This window comes from Anarrhichthys ocellatus, unplaced genomic scaffold (genome assembly GCF_004355925.1).
Source record: "Anarrhichthys ocellatus isolate YVR2014 unplaced genomic scaffold, GSC_Weel_1.0 scaffold16, whole genome shotgun sequence".
In the NCBI taxonomy this organism is placed as follows: Eukaryota; Metazoa; Chordata; class Actinopteri; order Perciformes; family Anarhichadidae; genus Anarrhichthys; species Anarrhichthys ocellatus.
Genome location: NW_022280046.1, coordinates 4611693 through 4637736, shown reverse-complemented (window position 1 = coordinate 4637736; position 26044 = coordinate 4611693). Strand labels below are relative to the sequence as shown.

Here is a 26044-nt window from a genome sequence, read left to right as displayed (position 1 = left end):
CCCCCATAACATAGTAGATCAAGCATGTATTGATGCACAAACATAACATATACATAATGATAATATAATATATACACAGGATATATTTTATCAAAATAAAAAGAACACTACTTTCACACTATCCTGTTAATATCTATACTTTATTACTATTAAAATCAAACATTCTTCATACAAAAACATCAACAAATAGAAAACATAATTTAAACAAAAGTCTTACAATGTGCAAAATTCAACATATTACATTAATGAAGGTCACATAAGCAGCAGTAAAAGAGATACACTCAAACACTGGTGACTCAAATGGGACGGCAGCCATTGTGCATCTCTTTCTAAAAGTCAACGAATACAGAATAACACATACATAAATTAAATTCTCCTGGACTGTGTTTTCTACAACCCACTGGGCAATTCTCACACACTATGTGCCAAATTAGCAAATTGTGAACGCCGACAGCTCACTGCAGCAACCTAGTGGAGAACAAGCACCATTACAACCTTACAATCACCAGCAGCTCCACAAGAAAACAGATACAAAAATAAATTAAAAAAACCTTAGATGGATATTAAAATATTTGATTATGGCTATTTGAGTATACTGTGAATATGTCATAAATGCTAAACTAAACATGTCCCAATCCAAAAAGATAGAAGCAGAAACCTCTTGATGAGCACACCATCCCTTTTATATTTAAAGCAATTATATTAAAATAACTACAAGTTCCTAAAACCCATTAAATGCACTGTACCAACACATACGATGTAATAAATAATACAACAGTGTTAAGGAATGCACGTGTGATCCGTCTACATCTAAAACAGTGTGAGGACTTCCTACCTCTACATGTTCTGTGTCGTCGTGAATATTACTCATGTGAGATGAGGAACTTCAATAAGTACTGTATCAATCATTTAATTAAATAACTAACACCACAAAACCTGCAGTAGACCAATATACAGCATGTTAATGCAGCAATTAGACTACATTCTATATTAAGACGTTATATTAAGATTTGACTAGCAATAGACACACTATTGAAAAAAATGAATTCCTTGAATGCTTGAAACATTGCTGCATCTCTCCAGGTCCCTGATCCTTTAGTGTTTGATGTAGAATAGAGAGGACATGTGGGACGCCAATCACCTCTCACACGGTCATTTCATACTTCCAGTTTGCTGCAACAACTAAAACAAATCTGTCAAATATTAGAAAAGATAATTTCCTGTTTGACATTGTAATAAAATAAAAGCAGTTCTCTGTCATTAGTACAGTGGGAACACAACTCGTCAACCATCCCAGGGTGATTCATGCACACAGTGTACACAACTTGTGGAATAAGGATGTTTTTACAGCTAAATGCAACAATGTCAATGCAAAAAATACATTTTAAATTATTTGGAACTACCAGCAGGTTACACAGGCAACGACTCGTGATCCATAATTTTGGCACTGAAACTTCTGATTTGCAAAACAATCTCAAAAATAAGGCTCATCCAAGCAGCAACATGAGAGTATGCTGACATGGCAGAGTGGTGACAGCTGACAGATAACTTGCGTTCTATGGTGATTAATGCTGGACTTACTCTATAATGAACGTACAATACATTACACTTCACTACAGATCAGCACTTGTAAAAGCACAGTGGAATAACAGTAATAATATACTGAGAGTCAGTGTCTTACAGCTAGTGGATGACCTTTGGTGGGCTTTTCCTTGAGTGTTCCTTCTGAGGACGTAGACAGACAGTTGATAGTTCAGATGATGACTGGTTAAGAGTTCAGGGGCCACACAAAGTGTGCGGTCCCTTTATCGGGGTTTGGGTAGATGAGCAGAGGAGCCTCTGCAAAACGATATGTCAAAGCTTTAAAGGGTCGCTCCAATACACTTAAGACAGTTATTAGAGATAAGCATCCTTCTCCAGATACAAGTGAACAAGATTCTTATACATTTCCACAGCTAATTATTTTACAGATTTCTCAATCCATGGAAAACAAAATGGTAAGTTTTGTTTGTTTTCCAACATCATATAGTGACGGTTTTTTCATCCTTGTGGCTTGAAAAACAAATCAGATTCTTAGTTTCTGTTCTAGCAACATTTGTGCCCAGAGAGGATCCGTACCAGATCGGTGACTTCTAAACATCAATGGCCACGCCGTGTTTGGTGGAGATCACATCCCTGGTTCCTGTCAAATACATGAGCACCGAACACAGGTGAGGGAGCGTCGCCGTGGTGCTGACGTACAGCCAGTAGGGGAGCGGTGCCGTGTTGCCGAACGGACACACCCACAGGCCGTGGCGCACGGCGTCGCGGATGTGGTGCGTGGCCATGGAAATGAAAAGCATCCACGGCAAGGAGCACCAAGCGTCTTTGAGGCGTCCGATCCACATGAGGAAGCGGAGCGAGAGACAGAGGACCGGGATGAGAGAGGAGCAGTGGAGAGGAGGACGCTGAGGGAGCGAGACGGCAGCCTGGAAGAAAAGGGGAAGAGTGTTTTTATTTTGACTATTTTAAAAAAGAAGAAGAAAAGTGGACTTTGCCATTCTCCCTGATCGATATGAATTAGTTACGCACTGTGTCATGTTCAGTACATTTCTATCAAATCCTACCTTGAGTGACAGGGATCCAGCCATGTAGAAATGGTCCAGGTCTATGATTGACGCCATAAGACCGGCAAGCAGCACCTCATACAGGTCACTCTTTTTCCTCAGTCCAATAACAACGGCCCACGACCACAGCCCCACAAATCCGTGTGTGGCGTTGTCCAAGGCGGCGCGCAGCCACAGGTGGTTCTGGATGACGGACAGCTGGAGGGCGTGGTCCGCCACCACGCAGAACATACCGAGTCCTGCCGACGCCAGCAGGGAGGCGGAGCTGAATGTCTGTAGGAGAGCCTGAGCCTTTTCCGTCTCCACGGCCAGGCTGAGAGGTACAGGGGCACCTTCTCCCCCGAGGCCCGCCCCCAATAACGGGGATAAGGAGAGGGAGGAGTCCAGCTTGGAGTAGAATCCTTGCATGTTGACAGATGGCTGTGGGGGCCAATCACCACTGAAGTTCAGCAACAGTCAGGTAGACTGGAGGAGGAAGGAAGGAAGGAGAGGGATTAATGAGGGAAAATGAAAAGAGGAGAAGAAGAGTGGGGTCTGGCTTTGGGCCGATGTGTAAACACAAAGCACTCATATTACATTCCCAAAAAACACTGTGAAGATGTGTACCTCTGTACCATGTTCTGTTTGGATCTACTACAGTACCTGCTGGTAAAACCTTGTTTTAAGAAATATATACTGATTGTTTTGTTATCATTCAATAAATACACCTCCCATGAGGTTTGGACAATGTGACTTTGCCACTATGCATCAAGAATAGAAAATATAATCAAATATAGATTCTCACAAATAAAGACAATAAATACAACAAACATTACAGTGCACATTGGGTAATACAGATGATATGCGAGTGGTTTTAGTATTATAATAATGAATGTGTTCTCTATATATTGCCACTTCAAATATCACCACGTATTGAGCATGAATGACTTGAAGGTGGGGCTTCACCCTCCACTATGATAAAAAGCATAATACTGTGGTATCACATATATAAAAGGTTCCTTTATAACATAGATCTCTGTCTCTCGTGCAATTGAGTGAAATGTAGCACATTTACATCATCGTTATCGACTGCAGGTATGACACGAGTCTCCTGCTTTGAACATTTAACCTTTTCAAACGTGCCCATGAACATGAATGTTTAATTAGCTAGCTACCAGCTAACGTTACTGTAGTTAACTCTGCTGTATGTCTGCAAGGCTAACAGTGGTGGACGTCATTTATCTTCGTCCGGCATTCACAAGTTAACGTGAGGCCGTCGTTCTAAAAGGGAGACATGTTAGATAACCTGCTCTTACCAAGCTAAGATAACATCATTGACAATGAGAGCTAACTAGGAGCTAACTGGCTAACAGTGTCATGATATGATTCCGCTTTGTGTAGGCGGACAGCAGCTGTCACGATTAGCTCTGCTATAACTGCAGTGAATTTCACAATATGACACGCTTTGTTTTCAAGCTAAACATGTAATTCAATTGTATATTTGTCTAATTTAAGTGTTTTTTTAAGTCAGTTCTGACCAACTGGTAGATAAATATAACGATAACGTTACTCACCCCATCGCCCTGGGTTTGTTTGCCGATCGACAGGCTTGACACTTCTTCTGTGGTGTTTTCCGGTAGTACAGTACTGATGGTCGGCGGCGCTTTGCTTCCACCCACAGGTCATGGGTGGAACAGCTGGATATCGCCAGAAGAATATCCTTCCGTCTTTGAGGGGATCTTATTTGTTCCGTACATTAAGTGGTTTTATTTCGAAGTTATTTAATGTAACACGAATATGTTTTGTGAAAAACACAGTGAAAATGAAATCCATGTCCAACATGTCTTTTTTTTTTCTTTAAAAAAGCCTCCGTTAAAAAAGAAGAAGGAAAACACAGTTTCTGTGTGTTTATTTGGTGGTATATCACACCTACTTCTGTTTTATCTTAAGAATCCAACCGAAATGTAATTAAAATATAGGTTGGGCATGGGTTGGGTTACAAACCATTCCTATCTTTGGGGGACACTGCATAACACTGCAAATAATTAAAATGTCCAGTTTTGAACTTTTGCAAATTCAATCAATCTTAAATTAAATATTTACATTTCAATTTTAAGCCTATTCAGTATTTAGTCCAACATGTCATAGTCTAATATATTTAATCACATATTTCTACAGTGGTTTTGCTTCTATGACATTACAGGCCCTGACTGGCACTGGGACCTGGACTTGGATTAAACATTATAAAGACAAACTAGGACTACACTGCCAGAGGTTCATTGATGAACACCGTCTTTTTTACTGGTCAGTCTTTGACTTTATTTTTAGAAATGGAGAGCTTGTGGTGAGCCAACTAATTATTTATTACACCTGTACTTTAAGCCTCCAGTAAAAAGTCTATAACTTGCACAGGATTGACTATATACTGAAAAAAGTGTCGTACAACTCTATTCTGCAAAAACCCACCATCATATCTGCTCATTTTCAACCAAAGCTGGATAAGGCCAAGCAACATAGGGTGAACACAGTGAATGAAACTGTCACTGCTACAGCAAAGAGAAATCCGATCAAGGCTGTCACAGAAGAGATCTAACCTTTAGTGGCTGCAGTGTCTCTGAGCACCACTAGAGGGCTAAAGAGACCACAGAATGAAAACAAATGAAGGACTTGTGAAGTGAATGACACTGTCTGCAGCCTGGCTCTCTTCTTACACGTGTAACAATAATTCTCAATTCACGATAGTTTACACTGTTTTAGGATCCAAAATGGGCTCGAGACTAATGATGAGCGGCACACTATATAAACCAGACCAACAGGTTGTCTTACAAACAATGCTGCTTTTGGATATGTTAAGATAGTATTTATATTATATGATTATGACAGGCAGAATAATACCAATATTGAACCCTAACTGGAACAAAATATAGGTTCCCCTATTACGAATCAGGCAATCCCACTGAGCGGCGGGTTCGTGTGTCAGTTCAAAGGAGGAAATTTGGCATGCAATAAATTTACATTTCACCAGTCATGTAAAATCCAATTTTAATAATGTCTCTACTAAGGATCCAGGATTATATCTGTTTAACCCCGATGCATCTGATGTGCCCGGCTCTCTTTTTTTTCTTCTCTAATTGACTTCATCAGTAGTCATTCAGAATTCAAATTCAATCTGTGATTTGCTTTTTCTCTATTTTTGAGAAATGAGCTCAACATTTTCTGATTTGTTTTTTTCCATTTCTGTGTCTTGAATGGAGTGACAGTGTTAACAGTTGCTTTTTAATTTAAAAGACATCTCTGCTGACTCACCGAGCTTGTATGTATGGCAATTTGGTCAGTTCCTGAAGAGAGTGACAAGATCAATCCAATCACGAGAAGCACTACAGTTTGGAGAACGAGGCTGCCATATCCGCAGTGAGAAACACCCTGGATGTTCCAGCAGTATTTGTGGTGAACATGACTGAGGACACAAACTGTCATTTCGTAGCACTGACTCACAACTCAAGTCCTTCATAGACGTCAGTGACAACAAATGTGTTCTGTTGTGTTTACGCCTGACAAACAACTGTTGGAACAATCACCAGAATAAAAGAGGAGAATAACATTTTTGGTTTGCTTGTTCTTTCACACGTAAATGTTCACTAACACATGGTTACTAATGCATTGAGACATACTGGTGTTCTGCTCCACCCAATTCTTCTGCACACAGCAAAGGCGCTGGACCGTCCATCATGATGGTGGACTTCATTAGTTTGCAAGTCACATGAGGACAGAGGAGTGATGAAATCTTCTTTTATACCGATAATTCAGCACCATGGAGAGAAGCAAGAGAGAACAGAGGTGGAGACCGCGTTGGGATGTTTCAGCACCGCAGACAGCGCACAGTGAAAGAGGTGGTCTCTGCTGCTCTCCAGTGGCCACATGGAGGATCTTTACTTCTTTTTTCATTTTTCTCCAAAGGTGTGACATTTTCAAATACATAAATAAATAAATTAAACAAATTAATTAAAGTAACAAAGTTTTGTATTTGGCTGTTCAAAGTTCTAAAAAAAGGTAGTTAGCTTAGAGTTTAATTATGCTGCATGTAACACCAGTGCAAACTACAACCTCAATAATAAACATTAATAGTTAACAGTTAAATGAATACCTTGACAGTGTCCATCAAAACTGTTAACATCATTAAATGTATATGAATATATATGGCTTCAAAACTGAGTAAATTAATAACAAGAATAAGGACAAATTATAAGAAGATGAAGAAAAATGTATAAGAAAAGAGTGTGATTAGGTACTGTAGATAAGTAGCACGAAAAGGGAGTTGAAACACTGTGTGACAAACAGACAAGAATTGTAAAACAGAGAGATAAGATAAGTCCTGGAGCAAAGATAGGGAGGCAGCCAGTTGAGTGTTTAAAGAGGCGAGAGCCAGGGCAGAATTGAGAGGGAAGGAGAGACCGTGTCATTCTTCCAGTTATCAGTGAAAGGTCAAGCTAGTCATTAGAGAAGTCTGTGGATGCAATATCCACACACACACACACACACGCACGCACACACGCACGCGCGCGTAGAGGTTAATGTGGATCACATCGTGGTTGCACACAAAGGGCGCATGGCTGAACATTTCAATTGCATTTAATTAAAGTCAGGTAGAAATATCAGTTTAATGCTATTTACTCCGACTGTTTTCAACATGAAGAACAACAAGGACAACATAAGACTAAGTCCTCACCAGTCTGATGTCACGGTGGTCCTTTTACCCTTCTTGTTCACTTCATGCACTGCCATTGTAAATATTAATTGGGTTCTCATCGACACACAAAAAAGGTCGGGCCAGTATAAGCAAGGGAAGAGGGAGAGGAAGGAAAGACTAATGAATGCAATACCCACGGCAGCAGATACACTCTCCTATCTGCACGCACACACAAAGAGGACTCAGCTGACAGCTGTTAGATGGTGTATTGATTTGTCCTTGGTCTGCACGTCGGCCTGCCAGAACTTGTCAGAATATTGAAAGAAAGAGAGCTTGAGAGAGGCAAGAGAGACAGTGAGACAGATTAAAGAGAGAGGGAGACACAGAGTGAGATCTAAAGGTCAAGAGGAGAGTTTTGACCAAACAAATCCTCCTTTGTTCTTATTTTGCTGTTGAATTTATCCATCTGATTGTGGATGTTGTATTTATCTGAGAAAGTTAACTTACCGAGATCTGGACACCGTGATGTCAGATAGGGTAGGAAACACAAGCTGTTCGACGATCATCCAAGTTTTAAATGAAACCCCACTTCGGCCAAAACTTATTTGGTAGAATTACTGCCGTAACAGTCCACGTGTTATCATAACCGCTAGAAATGACGGCCAAAGCTACAAAAGTATGACCCAAGTCAAAATAAAGATAAATTATAGGGCTACTTTAAGGTTAGGGAAATATCATTACATTTCCAAGAGGCATATACATGTCTGTTTTTTTTGCAACTGTTGGGACACAAACATGGGTTCTGCAAAAAAAAAAAGAACAAAAAAACCCCTCATACTGCTGTCACCTTCTCCTTGTATTTTTCAGTGTGTATGACTAACAAGACTTCGCTTAAAGATGGTTTTTAATCTCTTCAAGCAACTCTCTCTGTACAGGCCTGAGAACCAGAACAATGAGCTGCAGAATGGGTTGTTTTATTTGGTTAGTGGGAGCAGAATGACTATAACCTTTTCACGTTCAACAAAGTGATTCAAGTTCTTGTGTTTGTTCCTTTTTTAGTTGCTCAGAATTTGTGTTCCATTGATGAAGTTACTTTATCTCTGTCTTTGTTTTTATTCACTTTTGGAACAACAATGGACAAGAAACATGAACAGACGGATCAAACAGGTGTCTGTTTTTGAACTCATTTCATTCTTAGACATGCTAGAGGGCATGGCTCCAAGGATGGTAATGTCAGTCTGATCAATTCAGATATGCATGGCCCCCAGATGATGAAACCTGCTGACTTTGGTCATCCTCTTACTTATTCTCTATAGCCACACCAGCTTGTTGACATTCTTAGGTCATAATTGAAATATCTATCTTGCTGGATTGCCATGAAACGTGATACAGACATTCATGTTCCCAGGAGGATGAATTGTGATTAGACTGACCCTGTGACTTTACCTCTAACGCTATATTAAGGTCCACATTTTGACTTGCCAAATACTTGCATACCAGCAAAACTAATTGCATTTCCAGCAGCCTCAGCTGTACTTTGTGTTTAGTGCTAATAAGCAAATACTAGCATGCCAACACACTAAACTAGCAAGTCATTGTTAGCGTAGAGCTTTTCATTGAGTGGGAAACTAGCTTTAACACATCCTCTTATAAAAGCATTTTAAGTTGCTCAAATCAGTGCCTTCCCCAGTTAGCATCTGTGTGTGACATGCAATATAATAAAATATGATATAGTATATAATAATGTGATTGATGTGATTTGAGGCAAAAGGAAATCAATTAAATTCATGGACACAAATCCCCTGTAATAAGATACCACCTGATGATAAAGTTTAAGTGTGAAGAATAATGTGTGCTTCTAAAACAATGTGAGTGGAGAGAGACTGGTGCATCATATATGCAAACAGTAGTCCATGCAATACCAATATATCTCATCTGAATCTGTAAATGTACTTTTACCATCAAGTCAAAGTGAGAAAAAACATTCTCTGCGAGGCCACAAGTATTGGTTTGGAAAACTAGAAAGGAAGCAGACTCGTCTATTGCAGACTCGTGATGTAAGTAGTGCATCATCACTGGTATTCCATTGAAAAGTTAGTCTTCATGACAGTTTAGAAAAAAGAATTCCTCTTTTGCATCATGAGCATCACCTGGTCAGAGCAGGAAGAATAACGGTGATGTAATGTGTTCTCACTGTATCAGCTCATAAGGACAAAATGAATATGAGGCCAGTGTGTCATCATTCATTGTGAAATGGTCACATTTAATGGTTGAAACCTGTCATTGTATATACATCTATAAAAAAGACCCCAGGTACAGGTTACGACATTCTACTGCTAATACATACATTATTATTATTATTAAATAATAAACTTTTTGTTCAATGTTAAAGTTACATATCATAGTTTACAAAATATGAGCAAGGAGAATTAAGCCATTATTAATGTCCGAAAGAAAAAAACTAAAATCCTATATGTGTGTTTGTATTATTTGTCCATAAGATAAAAAAATACAATAAAACACATCAATATTCCTTTGAATAACATAATATTAACTGGTGATATTGGCTATTGAAATGTAAACTGCAAAAAGACATTTTTTCTATGTTTGTAAAGGCGTCAGAATTTGGGAAGCAAACTGTTCTGTTATTTTATTTTAAATCACAGAGCAGAACTGAAAACCAACATCGATCGTTTCGATGTTTCAATAACCAACTTTGTCGTCGTCGAGCCAAAACAAACGGGCGGGCAAAGAACTGTTCAGTCTCAAATCCACTGATGTATTTATTTTACAATCCAGGTCCTCTTTGCCAGTCGTTGAAAGCAGAGAGTAAAGCTAATCGTGTAAATAAACCAGACTACCGTGACTGAATTCTTCAGCGTTAGTCCTCGTATCGAACAAAACAACTCGCTCCGTCAGTTTGATTCAGTCGTTGGCAGATTCAGAGTCTGATTGAGTATTTGTCTGGCTTCTTTGATAAATGGCAGGTTTACACAAATGGGAGCTTCAGGTTCCCTCGGACTCGTCCCAAGTTAAATTTTTGTACTGTTTGAGTTGGCATCAATTTGGTGTTGTGCGTACACACACATACACACACACACACACACATATATATATATATATATATATAACTTTCTGGAGTTTTCAACCCACGACGAAGGCAGACACGGGCTTCAGGAAGCTCAGTGAATTGTTTGGGAACCATTTTGTTTTGGGGGGTGAGTTGAGTCTTTGGCATGATGATTTAGCTGTATGGGGACTGCTACGGTTACTATACACACAAACACACTATATATGTGTGTGTTCGTCCGTACGGTGCTGCAATTTCAGAAGAAAGTGAAAATTAATTCATAATCAATAAAATAAAAAGGACAAAAAGGTAATGGGGAGATTTTTTTTTGTTTTCATCTGAAGAGTCGATTTTCTTGATCTGAAGAGGAGATTCCCAAACCAAACTGTTGTCTGCCAAACAAAGTCTGCTGTGGCCAACCAAAGCCACAAGGGGGTAATATAAGACTGTTTATGCTGATATCACTGCTGTAGTTGTTGTTGTGGTGGTGGTTGGTGCTGCTCCTGTTGGTGCTGTTGTTGTTGTTGTTGTTGTTGTTGATGATGGAGCCGCTTTCAAAAGCTCCTCTGAAGAATTTCTTTGTCTCCATTTATCAAAAATGCTGAATGGCATTATCATCGTCTAGTTTCATGTCTAAGTAATCTCGGTGAGTAACTGAGTGATGGACAGAAATGATCAATGCACTGTATCCTGGAAACATGTGCAAAATAGAAAAAAAGACCAGCCTCCTCCTCCTCTTCTTCTTCCTCCTACTCTCTTCAGCAATATGACATTTACATCTAGAAAGAAACGGAGAAAAGCACAAATTTGGCATCACAAGCTGCACCTCATCAAACAATGGAATCATCTACTTTGTCGATCCTGTTTGAGGCGTATCCCTTGTGATTTGCTGTTTATTAGTTAGTAGTTAGTACTGGTTGTATATGTCTGGTTGTAGATAATCTTTATATCAGTCAGTCATTAACTTTTTACCAAAGTAAAAGTACCAATTCCAAACCAAGGGCCATCTCAAGGTAAACTGACGCGCCAGATGGTTTGTTGCACAGAACCAACCGAGAGGCCGTCATTGGAAACTGTTTGGAAAAGGGCAGGAAGTGTCAAAAGATACTTGGCAGGTGGTTGGATGAACCGTCTGTCAATCAAACTCTTGCGAGACGGGAAAAGCGTTCGCGGTTGTTCTTCTTTCAATGAAGAAATACTCTCCAGTTCAGATATAACTGATGCTATTGCAGCATCCACGCTAACCTCATCAGGAACCACCATTGTTGTTTAGAACAAACAGTCGTCTCTCTTTGTCGTCTCGCACACAACTAAACCGCGGCCTTAACGGCCAGTACTCCTTTACAGGATGCTGATTGGTCCAGACACAAACGCATTACTTGAAGCCTAACTTTGTGTTAGATCATTTCATTTTTTGGGGCCTTAAACAGTTATCTAAACTAAACCATGTGAGAAGGTTAGAGGGGATATGTCTCGTTGGTGGAACCACTGGTATACTCCCCAACTATGCATTGTATTTCATATAATCATCAAATATTTATTTTATAAACTAGCTTTGACCTTTAGCACAAACACAAATTATGATCTGTCATTCATGATCTTGAGAGCTAGGACTGTGTGTGTAAACAGCACATAACAGATTCCCAGCTGGACTCGCTGTAGCAGAGTGTACGATAGAATGACCAAGAAATTCATCCTCCAGTGGTTAAAATGAGCTGCAGGTGTTCACTTAGAGATGCAGCCAAGTTTAATGTTATTTGGTTAAAGTGTTATGATAGGAGTGCTCTTTGGCAGTGTTTCTTTTTTTGGGATCAGAAAACCATTACAGTGTGCGTTTCTGTGAACCGTGACATTCAGCATTTCAACATTCATTGTTTAACATCTACATCATCGACAGGAGATGTGCTATTACGGCATGATTTACAGAGTAAAACGTGTAAAATTAATGAAATGGGACAGCCTTGCATTGAATTTTACCTCAATCCCTTCAGGGGCTCGGCAGAAAAATATGAAGAAAAACACCCTGCTGGGTCATAAAACAAACTCAATCGTTGTTGCTCTCGTTCTATTAAACAAGCTCCTGACATCAATAGATATGCATCGACTTGCCAATATGTGACTGAATGACTGAGTTAATGAATTCAAAGTTGAGGGGTTTGGAGACTCATTACAAGACGTGTGTGTGTGTGTGTGTGTGTGTGTGTGTGTGTGTGTGTGTTTGCTCACCACATGAAAAGCAGCAGCATTCCTAACAGCAAAGGGGAGACAAATGTGAGGAGTCTTGCAGCTCTGCCCACTGGAGGTTCAGCCTTTTGTGGTGCGTTGGAGGACGGTATGGGGGAGGTCTTAGTCTCTGAAAAAACAATCAGAAAACACAATAAACCTTACTAACCCTAACTCTTTCTCTTTGCTTTTCTTTCTTTTTTTCCCCCTGTGGTCATACAGTGTGACACAATCATTTGTTCCTAAGGGGCAAAATACACAAAACGTTGTATTGATGAATGGACACTGAAAAGTACTCATCATACCGGGCAGAACCAAACAGAAAGGAAAATACAGTGCAGAGTGGAATCAATTCTAATCGCAGTCAATATGGGACTTGTCAAAGCAGTTATGAAGTGAACTGGACAAAAAAAAATCTCTTTCACACTGAAGCCGCAGGGAAACAGAGAGAGAGAGAGAGAAGGACAGAAGACCAAAATAGATAAAATATGGAGACACAAATAGGAGAAAGGGAGAATGTGCAAAAAAACCCTGAGGTAAAGGAGACAGTGAACGGAGCAGGAGGTGTATAAAGTTAAAAAAAGGGGGAATGTGCATTGCTAAAGTTAATATACTGCTGATAAGGGACGGTCTAATACACACTTTGAAAATCTACCCATTTACCCACCCATAATATGCTGTATATTTAGATTTTACAGAACATAAGCAGAACTCTAGACCGCCTTCAGTCCCATTTAAGTGATTTGAGTGCGCTGAGACTTGACTTCCTGAAGACCTCACATGAATTGAGACTTGAAAGCAATAACCTTTATGTCCTGGTAAAATTTCAGAACAGCAAATCAATAACAAAATAATAATAATAATTAAAAATAAAATAGAAAGAAACCCATTTCCATTCCCAGCTGAATACATTATGTTAATGTGTATGGGGCGGGTCCTTAACAGCTGGTGGGAAACATAAATATGCTGGAAATGACGATGTGCTTAAGCTGTTTTAGTGCTTTTGGTTTTACATAACATGACAAATAAAAATATCCCAGTTTAATGCTTTATTAAACGGGTGCAGGCAGCACAGTAGATATTAACTCATGCATATTGTTTGTAGCTCAGTCTTGAACCCGCTGCATTTTTGTTACTGGAGAGAGAATATGATTTCCCTCTCCTTCTAATTAATGACTTTTGTGTAGCACTGTGTTGGCAGTCAGGAAGAGGCAGTCAGGTGTGAAATAGCCAGAAAGAGAGAGAGAGAGAGAGAGAGAGAGAGAGAGAGAGAGAGAGAGAGAAAACTAGGACACATTAACCATGTTCAGCAGCTCTGTGCAATACTTTCCTGCCTGCAGCACAACATTTTGCTTTGGAGTGGTGGCGGAAATAAAAATTATGCAGACATAATGTGATGGCGACGAGGAGAGACAGTTATGGGGTGTACGTTGATGTAACAAGGTAGTTGGGGGACAGGGAGACATGACAATGATGTGAGGAGGAGATAGATGAACAACAGTGGGGAAGAGAAACAGGTGAAGAGAGGGAGCAGAGCAGGCAGGCAGAGAGGTGAGGGAGAGATCTGAAAAATAAAGAGAAAACAATAGGGATGGATGAAGATTGGACAAGAGGAAGAGAAGACAATAAGATTAAGTTCCCCTTAAGGTAAAGGTGAAGTCTGAGGCTTTAGGATATTCAACTGTGAAGACGATTGTAAGAAAATCAACGTCTGTGATCATCCATACGGTTCCCATTTCAAAGTTTTCTCTTCATAACATACCCACCACAGAAACAAAGGACAGACGACTCCTGGATAAACAATACTGTAGGGTTATCTTATTTATGGCTGTAGCTTTTATAGCTCTATGCCCATGAGCCTCAATTACCGTTGCTACTGTATGAAGAAGAAGCCAGTACGAGGCGCCAATCAGAGCCGCAGTAAATACGAAATGGTTTGTTTTTGCAGAAAACAAACCAGAACTAAACAAGAAAAACAGAGGCAGCGATGCCAAACTCATCAAAAAATTGACCTCTGCTCCAAAAGTGAGTTGATTTAACCTGCATTTATTTTCTACAAAGCCTACGCTGCAGCTTCTGCGTGCCCTTGGCGGTGCACACACCCACATTTTAGGATTTATGTTTTGTATCCAAATGCACCTTGGGAGTTGTAGTTAAGGCTTCCACCTCTTTTTTTTTTTTTTTAAATCAAAAATAAGACATTTTCTAACTCAGATACTAAATGTTTACACTGCTGGTTCTTTTTCGTGTCCATTGCAACCGTGGCAGTGCTCTAACCATGTCAATCGCCCAACACTGTTTACGGAGAAACCGATTGATGATTGATCTTTGCTTCTAGAACCCTGAACGCATGAAATGACACCTCCCTTCTTAATACTCTACGTCACCTTAAAGACAGAATAATGTCATGGTAATAAGTAGAGGTTTTCCTGTGAAGTGGAGCCAGCATGCAGTAGAGGAGGACCTTAAAGAACCTCAGCATTTGCTTCAACATTTGGCTGTGGTTTCTGCTTATTAAGCAGAAACTTGTAAGCATTTATAAATAGATCTAGACATGAGGGATATTAGACGTGATGTCTAGTGTTGCCTGTTTGGCGCTAGACAGTGTCCAGTTTCTGTCTCACAGAGTGGGCGAGGCAGACACTTATACCTTAGATGGCTGCAACACTAAAGATCGCTGCAACTTTTTAAAGCCACGACTGAATCCTCTTTTTACTTCGTGGATTTTCTAATTTTCAAATTAGAGAGTGCAAACTGAATAATTACTTGTTTGACTTTTTAAAATGTATGATAGGGTCCCTGTCTGGACTTGAATGAATTGTGTTGTGGTTACGTATACCCTTTTTTAATGCACAAATTAAAAATGAGCGTAAAAACAGGTGTACCTACAGTTTTTTTTACTTCTAAACTGCATTTAATTTAAGGACAAACTAAAAAAAAACATGGAGAAATGGGGTAAGCATCAATGGGAATGACAACCAAACCCTGTAGTCACTTCATAACAAAGCAGTTACAACAGATGTAATCAGTCGTCCACCAAGTAACATCTGTAAAGAAGGTGGCAAAAGGCCAGAAAAAGAGATCGGTACGAAGGGTGAGGGGACGAAAGATAAGAGCAGGAGTGAGTTGAGTGATCAATAGACAGAAACGTGAGAGGAACAGAGAAACAAAAAGACTGAAAGAGAGACCTGAAAGAAAACAAGAGAATGAGAGAACGGGACGAGGAGAGAGCGAAGGGAAGCAGCGAAGCTGCAGCTGGATTGAGAGATGGCATGACGAGAATCCCAATAACCTCCTGTTATTTACTCAGGAACAAGAATAATACACTGTGTCCTGAGTCAGTGTTTATGTGTGTGTGTGTGTACACTGCATGTTATCAGAGGAAGGTACTGTGTACGTGTGTATTCATATGTGTGTGTGTGTGAGAGGGACTGTCAGATGTGTTCTGTGTGTGCTATTTAGCATGTGTTTGTGTGTTTTAAGGCATGCGTTAGCACATTCAGTGTTGACTGTAAAGATTGGTGCGCAGTGCTGCTTGTGACCAGCAGGAGTCACTGCTGGACTGTAAAACTGTTTAGAAATGTCAATGGCCGGGCAGCGTGATGGAGAGAAAGACAGGTAGACAGACTGAATCTTTTCTCTGAAGGATTTCAAATTGGGTTCATATTGTCAGTGAATCACAGCTCCAGGATATTAATTCTCTTCTTTGTTTTTTCTTCTTGACGGATGTAAAAGCCATGTTGCACGGTTGATAAATAAAGTTTGCTCAAGTGAATTTATCAATATGTTGACATGCAATGGCGTAGGTTTGGATGCAGGACTTTAAGTTAGGTCAGGGGTTCAACCAAAATGCTTTCCAAAAATAATAAAAAATCGTTTTCAAATGCACATTTTACACTTTGATAGAGACCTCATATTGCTCCTAGAACTGTATTTGTCCGATGTTTGTGCTTTTTACCTTGTGAAGTTTGTGCTCCAATCCGGAGCTGTAACAAATCCGTTGACACTTGAATAATCCACATTTCTTTTCAAATTTTTACCAACGACCATTGGTTGAAGGTCTCGGCTTGTTGCAGTGATGCAGAAGTGTACTTAGGGTGTGGTCAGTACACCGTGACATCACTATAGGATTTGGTTGTAGGAGCAAAAGCACACCTTGCATCACAATAGACAGCAAAGTGGTGACACAGACACACAAAGTAGCTTTTAACCACAATCAAAACACCTTCATTTACAAGATTTTGCATTAAAGTTCTGTTTTCAATATCCTAATAAAAGTGTTTGCTAGTAGGCTGATATGCAACTGGTGATGGTGTAGATTACCACTTCCTTCTGTACATTTGCCAGATCACAGCAGGACTACAATTTAAACCTTTATGGAATGAGTGGACATCAAACCCTGTCCACTCTTTTTCAGTGTTGATTCATTTAAAATGTGTCCTTTCATTAGTGCAGTGCTATTCCAGCGTGGTCAGAGAGAACAATACGAAAGACCTGGAATGGATGTCTTGTTGTTCAGAGATCATCAGTGCGTTGAGAGATTTCGACTTGACAAGAGAGCCATCCTTGAATTTCGCCATACGTGGAAGGGGTGCCAACAAGATAATTCCTAGGGATAGTTTTTGTCCTTGTGTGTACGAGTGTGTGTGTGTGTGTGTGTATCAAGGGACACACAGAATATAATAATCTGTAGTGGATTTAATGTCAAATGATCATTTCTCATGCATAAATAAAACCGAGAAAGTGATCTGAGGCTGTAGGACGGACGTGAGCATATTTAAAAAGATGGCACAGTGTTTCCCTGAGGCCTTGTTCGGGCGCTCAGGTTGATGCGTGTGGATTCGTCTTGAGGCTGCTGGATCTTGTAGCTTATTAAACTGCGATAAAAGTTCAAGGCTATCAAACGCTTATAGTGTACTCAATTTAATGATAAAGAAAGTTATTAACCAAACTTAATTTCATACCTAACTGGCTCAGGAAATTTACTGCGTGACAGCCGTGGGCAGAAAGAACACTGTTCCAAACATTATAGGAATACTATATTATCATCTTAATGATTTCTTCACCTGACAACTTCTACACAACTGACAAAAACCAAACAGCGTTATAGAAATACTATTGTAATATTTCCACATACATACAGTCACACACTAAGCCATTAGTCACTCTATCTTTACCATTCTCCTACTCTCTTTGAACTGGTCAATTTGCATATTTGGGGAGTTAAAAAGTGTATCATTAACTATTCATAACAAGCCATCTCAATACATTACAGGCTACTGCTAGACACCAATTTGCATTTAGCCTCTTTCTCATCTTTATTCTGTCCTTCTCATGCAAACCTTTTAGCCACATTGGCAGTCAGCAGGGGTCCACCACTTATGTCCAGACTAGAATATCACAACAACTATTGGGTGGGAGGACTGCCATTCAATTCTGTACAGACGTGCATGGTGCCCAGAGGATGACCCCTACTGACTTTACTGATTACTTTTCCTTTAACGCCGTCAGCATTTCAAAGTGTTTACTTGTCCAGTGAAATACTAGATGGATTGGCACTAAATTCTGGACAAACATTTGCAGTTTCAAGTCTATGTATCCTAATGTTTTGGTAAATGCTTTGACTTTTTCGGTTGTGCAACCATGAGGTTGGTATTTGTGGTTTTGAGTGAAATGTTTCAATAACGAGTGGATGCATTTCCATGACATTTGGTAAACACATTCATGTCTCCCACAGGAGGAATTGTAAGCACTTTGGTGATCCTCCAACTTTCCATCTAGCACCATCATCAGGTCAACATTTTGATTCATCAATAAGTTTATGACCAAATATATTCATTCATAAATTGAAATCTGCTGCATTTGTTTAGCCAGTCAGCCTTTTAAATGTGTTTCTGACTGATGGAGTGTGTCTTTTAATGTACGATGTGCATTGGGAAACCTTAATCAAAGAAAGCTCAGCACAAGAACACGGTCCTTCAATCTTGACAGTGTGGATTCGAGAGTGTTTTCAGAAACTAAATGTTCATCTCGGTCAGTACAGTGCCAACACTGATCACATACACGTGTAGCTGACTTATGTCACCGACTCTGAAAGCGACCAACAGGTAAGAATAAAAGAAACAGGCTTTAAGTGAGGCTGTAACTTACCGGTAGGAAAGTCCACTTCGGTTGTGGAAGTAATTTGCTCTTCAATCCAGGGTGTAGCATGGACGGCAACACTCCAGTCACTCCAGGTTCCAATCTCTGTGTCCTTGGCAGCCACCTGTTGAACACAAGGACAGTATTTATTAATTAAATTAGAGGCATTCATTAATAAGCTTAAAAATTATTTGAAAATTCAATAGATTGTGCAGGAACAGGCTGTATAGACTAAAAACATGAAGCATAGAGCAATACATGTATGTATGAATAAATAAATACATTTATAGGTATGTATTTATATTTTATTGGTTTCTGATGGATCCAATTGTATTTGATGGATTGTTTTAGGTCTGAAATGCTCAGTCAGGTAAAATGGCAAGACAGGAGATGTTACCTGGATGATGTATTCCTTCCCAGCATAGGCATCGGTGATGGTGTGGGAGGTGCTGTCAGATAGCTCCACCTAAACCGCCAAAGAACACAGCAGGTGGTCAGTTTGGATGACGGACCAGCACACTTGGGGTATGTTCCGTGAGTTAAAGTAATGTCGATTTTATTTTTGAAATCTGTACATATAGTAGTTAACAAAAGAGATGTATAAATATATGCCTTCTGTCTGAATGGACTACCATTGCCCTAGTGATACCAAATGTTCCAACATGATGAATTATGAAGATCCTCAGCTACAAGAGGCAGTCATAAGGCAAAAAGTATCTTTGGTCAGAATGTCATATTCTACCTATAGGTCTATCTATAAAATATGTGCTCAGTATAGCAATCCTAGCCTGAGCCTTTCATGTTTAATGACGCATCGATTCAGCTGTGCAATACAGTATACAACTTTTATTCAGTGCTTATTTATTTACAACGGACCTTTCTTTCAGCATTATTCTGTGCATAGGTCAACTTCGTTGCTTTATCCTTGCGGTGTTTTACATTTCACTGTTGAATTGATTGAACCTGGATGCCCCCCCCAGCCTCCACACGCATACTAACAGTCAGACACACTTGCAAAATACCAGTGGCATAATTGATGATTACCCCAGAATGCTTTGGCATCAATGCCACATCATTTTACAACACAGTGTAATGCATGCCAACATTTGAAAGCCTTTTGTGGACACTTTAATTTGCAGAGCGCAATGAATGAATGAACAAAAACGGTTTGAGTCATGGGAGTGTATGAGAGCATGATTTGCTGCCTCTCTAATTCACGGTTACTTTTGTGTGTGTGTGTGTGTGTGTGTGTGTGTGTGTGTGTGTGCTTGTGTGCTTGTGTGTTTTTGTTTGCCTTCGGCCCGTATCTGAAAGACTCAAGGAAAACTTGGGAGAAGGAGGGTGATGCATTTTCTACTGCTAAAGTTGAATTAAATGATTTATGGACATGCCTACACATGCATGCACACACACACACCTACTGTAGGTGATTCAGACTGAATCTAGAGCTTGAGGTTATCTGGAATTCTTTATTGTACTAACTTAACAAGTGTTTTTTTTATTGTGTTGGCCTGACTGTGCAGTATATTGTGAACACAAACTCAAATTTGGTACTAAGCAATACATTTACCTCATTTCATCAATACTACCAAAGCAGACATTTCTTACTGAATGGCATCTTATCTTTAGAGAACGACAGCAGAGTAAATCTTCTTTTCTGCTCCGTAATAAACGGGTGATTGACCATAGTCATCTTGATAATCTTGAATTGTTGGTTGGTCTCACTCAATCTATCTTCTGAAATTGTTTTTATGGTAATGTCTGCCAGTAACGGTGAATGAAATTTGGATGAATGGTATACAAACAATCACATCTCTGTGAAAATGTAAACTTATAAAACATCTGATGGACAATTTTAGAAACAATTTATATCAGGCTATCCTGATGACACTAACTAAATCAGTTCGTTGTGAGTCTGTATATTTCACTCTGCAGAAATGATGGACGTGATGGCCAAAACTACAAAAATAAGACCAAAAGTTATAATAAAACAGAACTGTCCTTCTAAATATTCTTGGTATCTCCCGGGCTGGGATTAAAAACCCCTCACACACCATATCATTTTTGCTAACCACCAGCCGTAACCAAGCTTCCGATTGGAGTTTCCCTTTTAGTTCTTCAGGATGTGCAAATCTGGAGTCGATCTGACAAATAACACCCCCACCCCCCCCGCCTCCTCTGTCTTCCTGTAATCGGTCTCCCATTGCTCACCCTCTCTGTAAAGTTGGCCCTTCTGTTTTCAACTTTGCCATCACAGCCTCTCTCTATCTGCTCTCACTCTGTCTCTCGCCCCCTCTCCCTCTGTTTGGATGGAAGTTCAGGCTTTATCTGCCTAACCGAGCGCTACATTTATAGGCTTAATTTCATTAGTGGAATGCAATAGTCCAAGCATGTGTGTGTGTTACATGTGTGTGGATAGACTTTGTGTATAGCATGTGTGCATGTATACGTTAACAGACGTGTGTGCAGCCTTTGAGCTTAAAACGTCCACTGTTTATGTGTAGTCCAACCAGCGTATCGAACCATAGCTTCTATCAGCATTCCTTTCTGACTCTGATGTGTGTGTGTGTGTGTGCTTGCATACTAATGTCGACCGTGTGAAAGCTTGTGAAAGTTCAGCCAGACACGTACGTCTGTTTGATTCCGTGTGTTCATGTAATTCTGTGCATGTGCCTTCATATTTTTGCATGTGTGTGTCTGTGTGTGTGTGTGTGTGTTTTTGTGTGTGCTTGCATTTGATTTGATTGAAAAAAAGAAAACACCAGTTTGGGAAAGTATTCCTCCCTACATTTGTGTTTGTGTTTCTTTGTATGCACATGTTTACTCTCAAGTCAGTCCATGTCTGATGAATTGTTGTTTCTGCTCACAAGGCTGATCTGGATCTAGTGCTTGAGCGTGTGCGTGTGTGTGTGTGCACATGTATGTGAACTACGGATATGTTTATATGTGAAGGAGTACTGTATATGGAGTAAACAGCTTGCAGATGAACACTTCCAGAGAGATGGATGTGTTACTGCGTTGCCAAGTGGCTAAATAGGGAGAAGTGTGAGCAGCACTTTGTATCACGTACTAGACGGAGAGAGGAGGGGAGAGAGAGGGGAGGGGAGGATGCACTGAGAATGCGTGAGGGAAGAGGGGAGATAGATGGGAGGAGGAGATGCATTTTGGAGAGGCTTGTTGCTTTTGCTGCCAAAAAAACGCTGTCAGATCTTTCACACTGCAAGACCAAGCCTGTGTGTTGTGGCAGTGGTGGTGAAGGGATGTATATTTACTTGTTGCTTGTGTGCGTGTGTGTGTGTGTGAGAGAGAGATTATTTTTGCTTCACATGTGTCTGCAGGGCTGATGTATTGTATACTAAGCTGTTTCGAACTTTAAAAAAAAAAGTGAGTGCAATTGTATGTGTATGTGACTCAGTGACTCCTCCACACTCACTGGCACAAAGGAAAGCAGCACAAACACATTGTCACTCCCAACACCCAAATATTTACCTTGCCACAATCACGTTCCATCGACTCAGTGTAAATACACTGTGTTCACTTACCCCAAGATATAATGCGATAATGATAATAATAAAGATTCTACCCAAATGGAATGACCACAAAATGGTCTACTTTGAAAGCAATGATCCCTAAATGTCCTCACTTTGGAGACATTTCCTCATTTCCTGCATAAACACCATATGTCAGTTCATTGTAAACAGCATATGTGAGCATGAATGCTTGACGATGAACTGGAGCAAACAGAGATGTCGGCCTGGTATTATTGCAGGAAGCCACAAGGGAGGCAGCACACCTGGATTTTCTAACCCTTTGAACATGTATGGAAAAGCTAACTCATTGTTGCTTCCTCCCTAAACCAAGTTCAACAGCTGCTTTACAGCAAAAACAACCCAAACCGCAGAATCCACAGTTTAAGATGAGTGCTGAATAAACATTTTACTTGGCCTAACACTCAACGGCTGCAATCACGTTTTGCCAGCTAGCTCCTCTTAGCTAGAGCAACGGCATTGCCAAAGTCATTGTGATCAACCAACTGTCTAGATGCTGCCGTAAGTAAACACAGTGCACAGAAATGGTAGACAAAACGCTACCTACCTAGCCAGCTAACTAGCTGGGTTGTGAGTTTGGATCATTTTGGTTTCTCGGTTCAGTTTTCTCAGTGTTACTGTTAGCTAGAAAGTGACATTATGAAGTAAAAAGTCCAGCAAAAAAAACAATAAAATAAAAATAAATAATGTAAGAATGATGAAATGACATTTCATTATAATGAGTTGAGTTTTAGTAACTGTACTAACTTCAATTATTGTTTTAGAGAAGCTTAGAAATTCACTCACACACACACACACACACACACACACACACATACAAACACAGCTTAGTGCTACTAAGCACACACACACACACACACACACACACACACACACACACACACACACACACACACACCCACACACACACACACATGCACACACTCCCCAAGAGCTTCTACACAAATCCAGACAATGAGAGGGGCAGAGAGAGGAGATGTGAACATTCCTCAGGGGTTGCATAAGGAACTGTGAGAAAAAGAAGTGACCCTTTATTTTTCACACATCCTTTATTTCCCCATTCTCCTCCACGCTTCTTTCCTCTCCTTTCCTTCCTATTCTCTTCCCTCTCTTTTTTGTCATGCGCCCTAATAACTCCTACTGAATACATTTCTTTCTCGTGCCTTCTTTAATCATTATCCTATCTTCTGCTTGTGTTTACTGTTGCAAAAACCTCAAACAAATTCCCCACTGGGATCAATAAAGTTTAATCTTACTGTGATGTTGTGGAAATTAAAAGTAAGGGATGAACTCCTGCTGATCCCTATGATTACCATTAAAAACAGGGCATACTAGGGGTCCAATAAATCCAATTAATATATGTAAAATATTCTCATTATAACCTGCATCAGGGGGATTATACTTGCGATCATATATTTAGTCATATACTGTATACCAAATATAGGCGCATAGGCTATGGAATAAAGCACCATACATTTACTGTAGGTCAGAGATGGAAATGACAATGACATAAGCAGAACAGTCGGCAGACAACAGGGGAAATATGTAAAGACAGAGAAGAGCAGACAGACAGAAGAATATGGAAGAATGAAGAGACTGACGAAACAGGGAAATGCAAAAAAGAGACAGTTGAATGAAGCAAGAGAGAAGGAAAAGCAGAGAGAGGGAGACATGGAGAAAATTGGCGTCGGTGGTCAGATCTAATCCAGTGAGCATGTCTGTTGTCCTGGAAAGGAAACCCAATTATATGGCACTTCCACTGGCCCGATGGCACTCTGTGTGTGTATGTGTGTGCACTGAGAAGGTTGGTCTCATTAGGTTGACTGACAGCTCCCATTTTTCCACTGCACACTCCTCCCATTTGAGAACACACACACACACACACACAAACACGCACGCACACACAGAAACGCCAAGACCAGGGGTAATTTCTCAGACAGTATTTCTCTCTTTGAAGCCCCAATCGCCATAGCAGCAATTACTGTAAAAGGCAGCTAAACCCCCCCCCCCCCCCCCCCCCCCAAGCCAATCGAAAATCCAGAACTAGACCTTGCACCCTTAAAAAGCATGCGGCAGTTTCAACAACAAAGCGGTGGTGGAGGTGTCTCAACATTAACTCGGGTTTATGCTGTCATGTCGGCATGCCAAAAACGAACAAGTCACGAAAGATAGAATTTGAATAAGGGTGAATCCCCGTCTTATCTTCCTCCCCTTCTGTAACAACTTTATTCTGTCTTGTTACCAACATTGTTTTCATGGAGATGGATATATGAACAAATGAAGCTTGAATAAAAAGAAATATGCACTTTATCTTGTTCGAACTGCCCTGTGTGTACCATGCTTCTCATCCAATGTGAGTTGGGATAGGTCTCAACCCCACATGGCCCTCCAAAGGATAAGTGGGTTTTTGGGATTCTGGTTTCTTTGTCAGTGATTTATAATGTTAAATGGCCTGCATGTATATAGCTTCTTTATGCTGAGAACATTGCAAGTCACTTTACAAAGTCTCCCATTAACCCACTCAAACATCGGAGAAAGTCGGACTGTATGACATTTTAAAAATGTATCTGATATTTGATGTTCAGACTGCCTTCGGAATGTCTTAGACTCGGACTGGAAGTTCTTTAGATCTCTTATTTTTGCTTTGAACATTATGGGATGTTGACTTCATGTGCTGGACAGAAAGTCTGTCATCCAAGTCTTCTAAGTGGCTGATTGAATCAAGTGATGTTTGGTCAGAAAATGACAAATAGCATTAATTGTTATAGACTTTGCCGTAGGTTGTCAAAGCTGTAGAAAAGAATCCAAAAAAAAACAGCCAGCGACAGCACAGTGAGCTTTGCATAGTATGCTGAGCGAGCGCTCAATGTTTGTTTCTGCTCGACACTCTCTCTAAGGCTGCCCCCTTATTTCAATTGTTTGTCGGAAAGCCTCTAATTGAATCATCAGTCACTCACTGAAATGATCAGACGGACCGCCGAGTTGTAGCCCGCAGAACGATGCACGATAAAAGCTGAACCTGACAGGACACGTTGAGTGGTGAAGCTGCTGCGCGCCAGCTGAACCACAGTCCTCCAAAGCGAGCTGCGCTGCTCAATGGCAGCTGGCACTGCTCATCAGAAGCTGTTGCCTTTAGGGCAAAAAAAAAGTTATAATGCCTTATATATGTGTAATATTTACACTTATATTTTCAACCCATACTGACCCGTTTTTCCGAGGCAGACTGTGTTTTTTTTGAATAACCAATGCATTTTTCCCATCCAGGCAGCCACTGGTTTCTTTCAGCTTAAGTTCTTGCTTTGGGAAATCAAATCAAATTGTCAGATCTTAACAAGCTGTGGTGACTCCCATGTTTCATTTGGCGACTGAAATGTTCATTCTATCCAAAGTTGTGAGTTGTTTTGTTTACTTCCCCTTTGACTAACACACAAAGTACAACAATCTGATTTATATAAAATTATGTACAGTATATCTTTTATTAGATTCTGTCAAAGCCAACAGACTGCACAACCCATAACAAATCTCCAGTATGTATCTCTGTGTGCGCGTAATATAAATAATATAATTCACCTTTAATGTATTTTGACAGCAGAGCTAAATGATGATAGCCTTCCCATGTGAAAGGACTGAAACTGTCTGGTGTGTGTGTGTGTGTGTATGTGTGTGTGTGTTTGTTAGAAAGATTTGATAAATGATCTGTCTGTGGCAGTGTCCTTTATATGGGATGTTTTCCCCAAACAAGGTCTAAACATTTATCATGTGCACCCATAGATACAAATGGATGGCTTGA

General features: G+C 40.1%; 2 protein-coding genes across 3 annotated transcripts in view; both read right to left on the bottom strand.

Moving 5' to 3' along the window:
• Positions 1–121: 121 nt before the first annotated feature.
• On the bottom strand, positions 122–4220 carry tmem267 (transmembrane protein 267). The gene is made up of 3 exons (XM_031855776.1): positions 4160–4220; positions 2607–3071; positions 122–2468 (listed from the first exon to the last, which is right to left on the bottom strand). Exons 2-3 carry the CDS (start codon positions 3012–3014, stop codon positions 2133–2135), a joined length of 744 nt encoding a protein of 247 aa, XP_031711636.1. The 5' UTR covers positions 3015–3071; positions 4160–4220; the 3' UTR covers positions 122–2132.
• A 5286-nt stretch (positions 4221–9506) lies between these two features.
• cntfr (ciliary neurotrophic factor receptor) overlaps positions 9507–26044 on the bottom strand; it is a 202228-nt gene continuing 185690 nt past the window's right edge. For both annotated transcript variants that reach the window (XM_031855473.1, XM_031855472.1), the window contains 4 exons: positions 19104–19172; positions 18716–18830; positions 12569–12695; positions 9507–11121 (listed from right to left, as the gene is read on the bottom strand). In XM_031855473.1, the coding sequence (XP_031711333.1) occupies position 11121; positions 12569–12695; positions 18716–18830; positions 19104–19172 (312 nt within the window). In that variant the 3' untranslated portion in view covers positions 9507–11120. The remainder of the gene's footprint in view (positions 11122–12568; positions 12696–18715; positions 18831–19103; positions 19173–26044) is intronic.

Coding starts and splice junctions, on each gene's coding strand:
- tmem267 (XM_031855776.1), bottom strand. CDS start 3,014: ATGCAAGGATTCTACTCCAAGCTGGACTCCTCCCTCTCCTTATCCCCG. Junction 2,469..2,606: donor CTGGATCCCTGTCACTCAAG/GTAGGATTTGAT, acceptor CTTTTCTTCCAG/GCTGCCGTCTCGCTCCCTCA.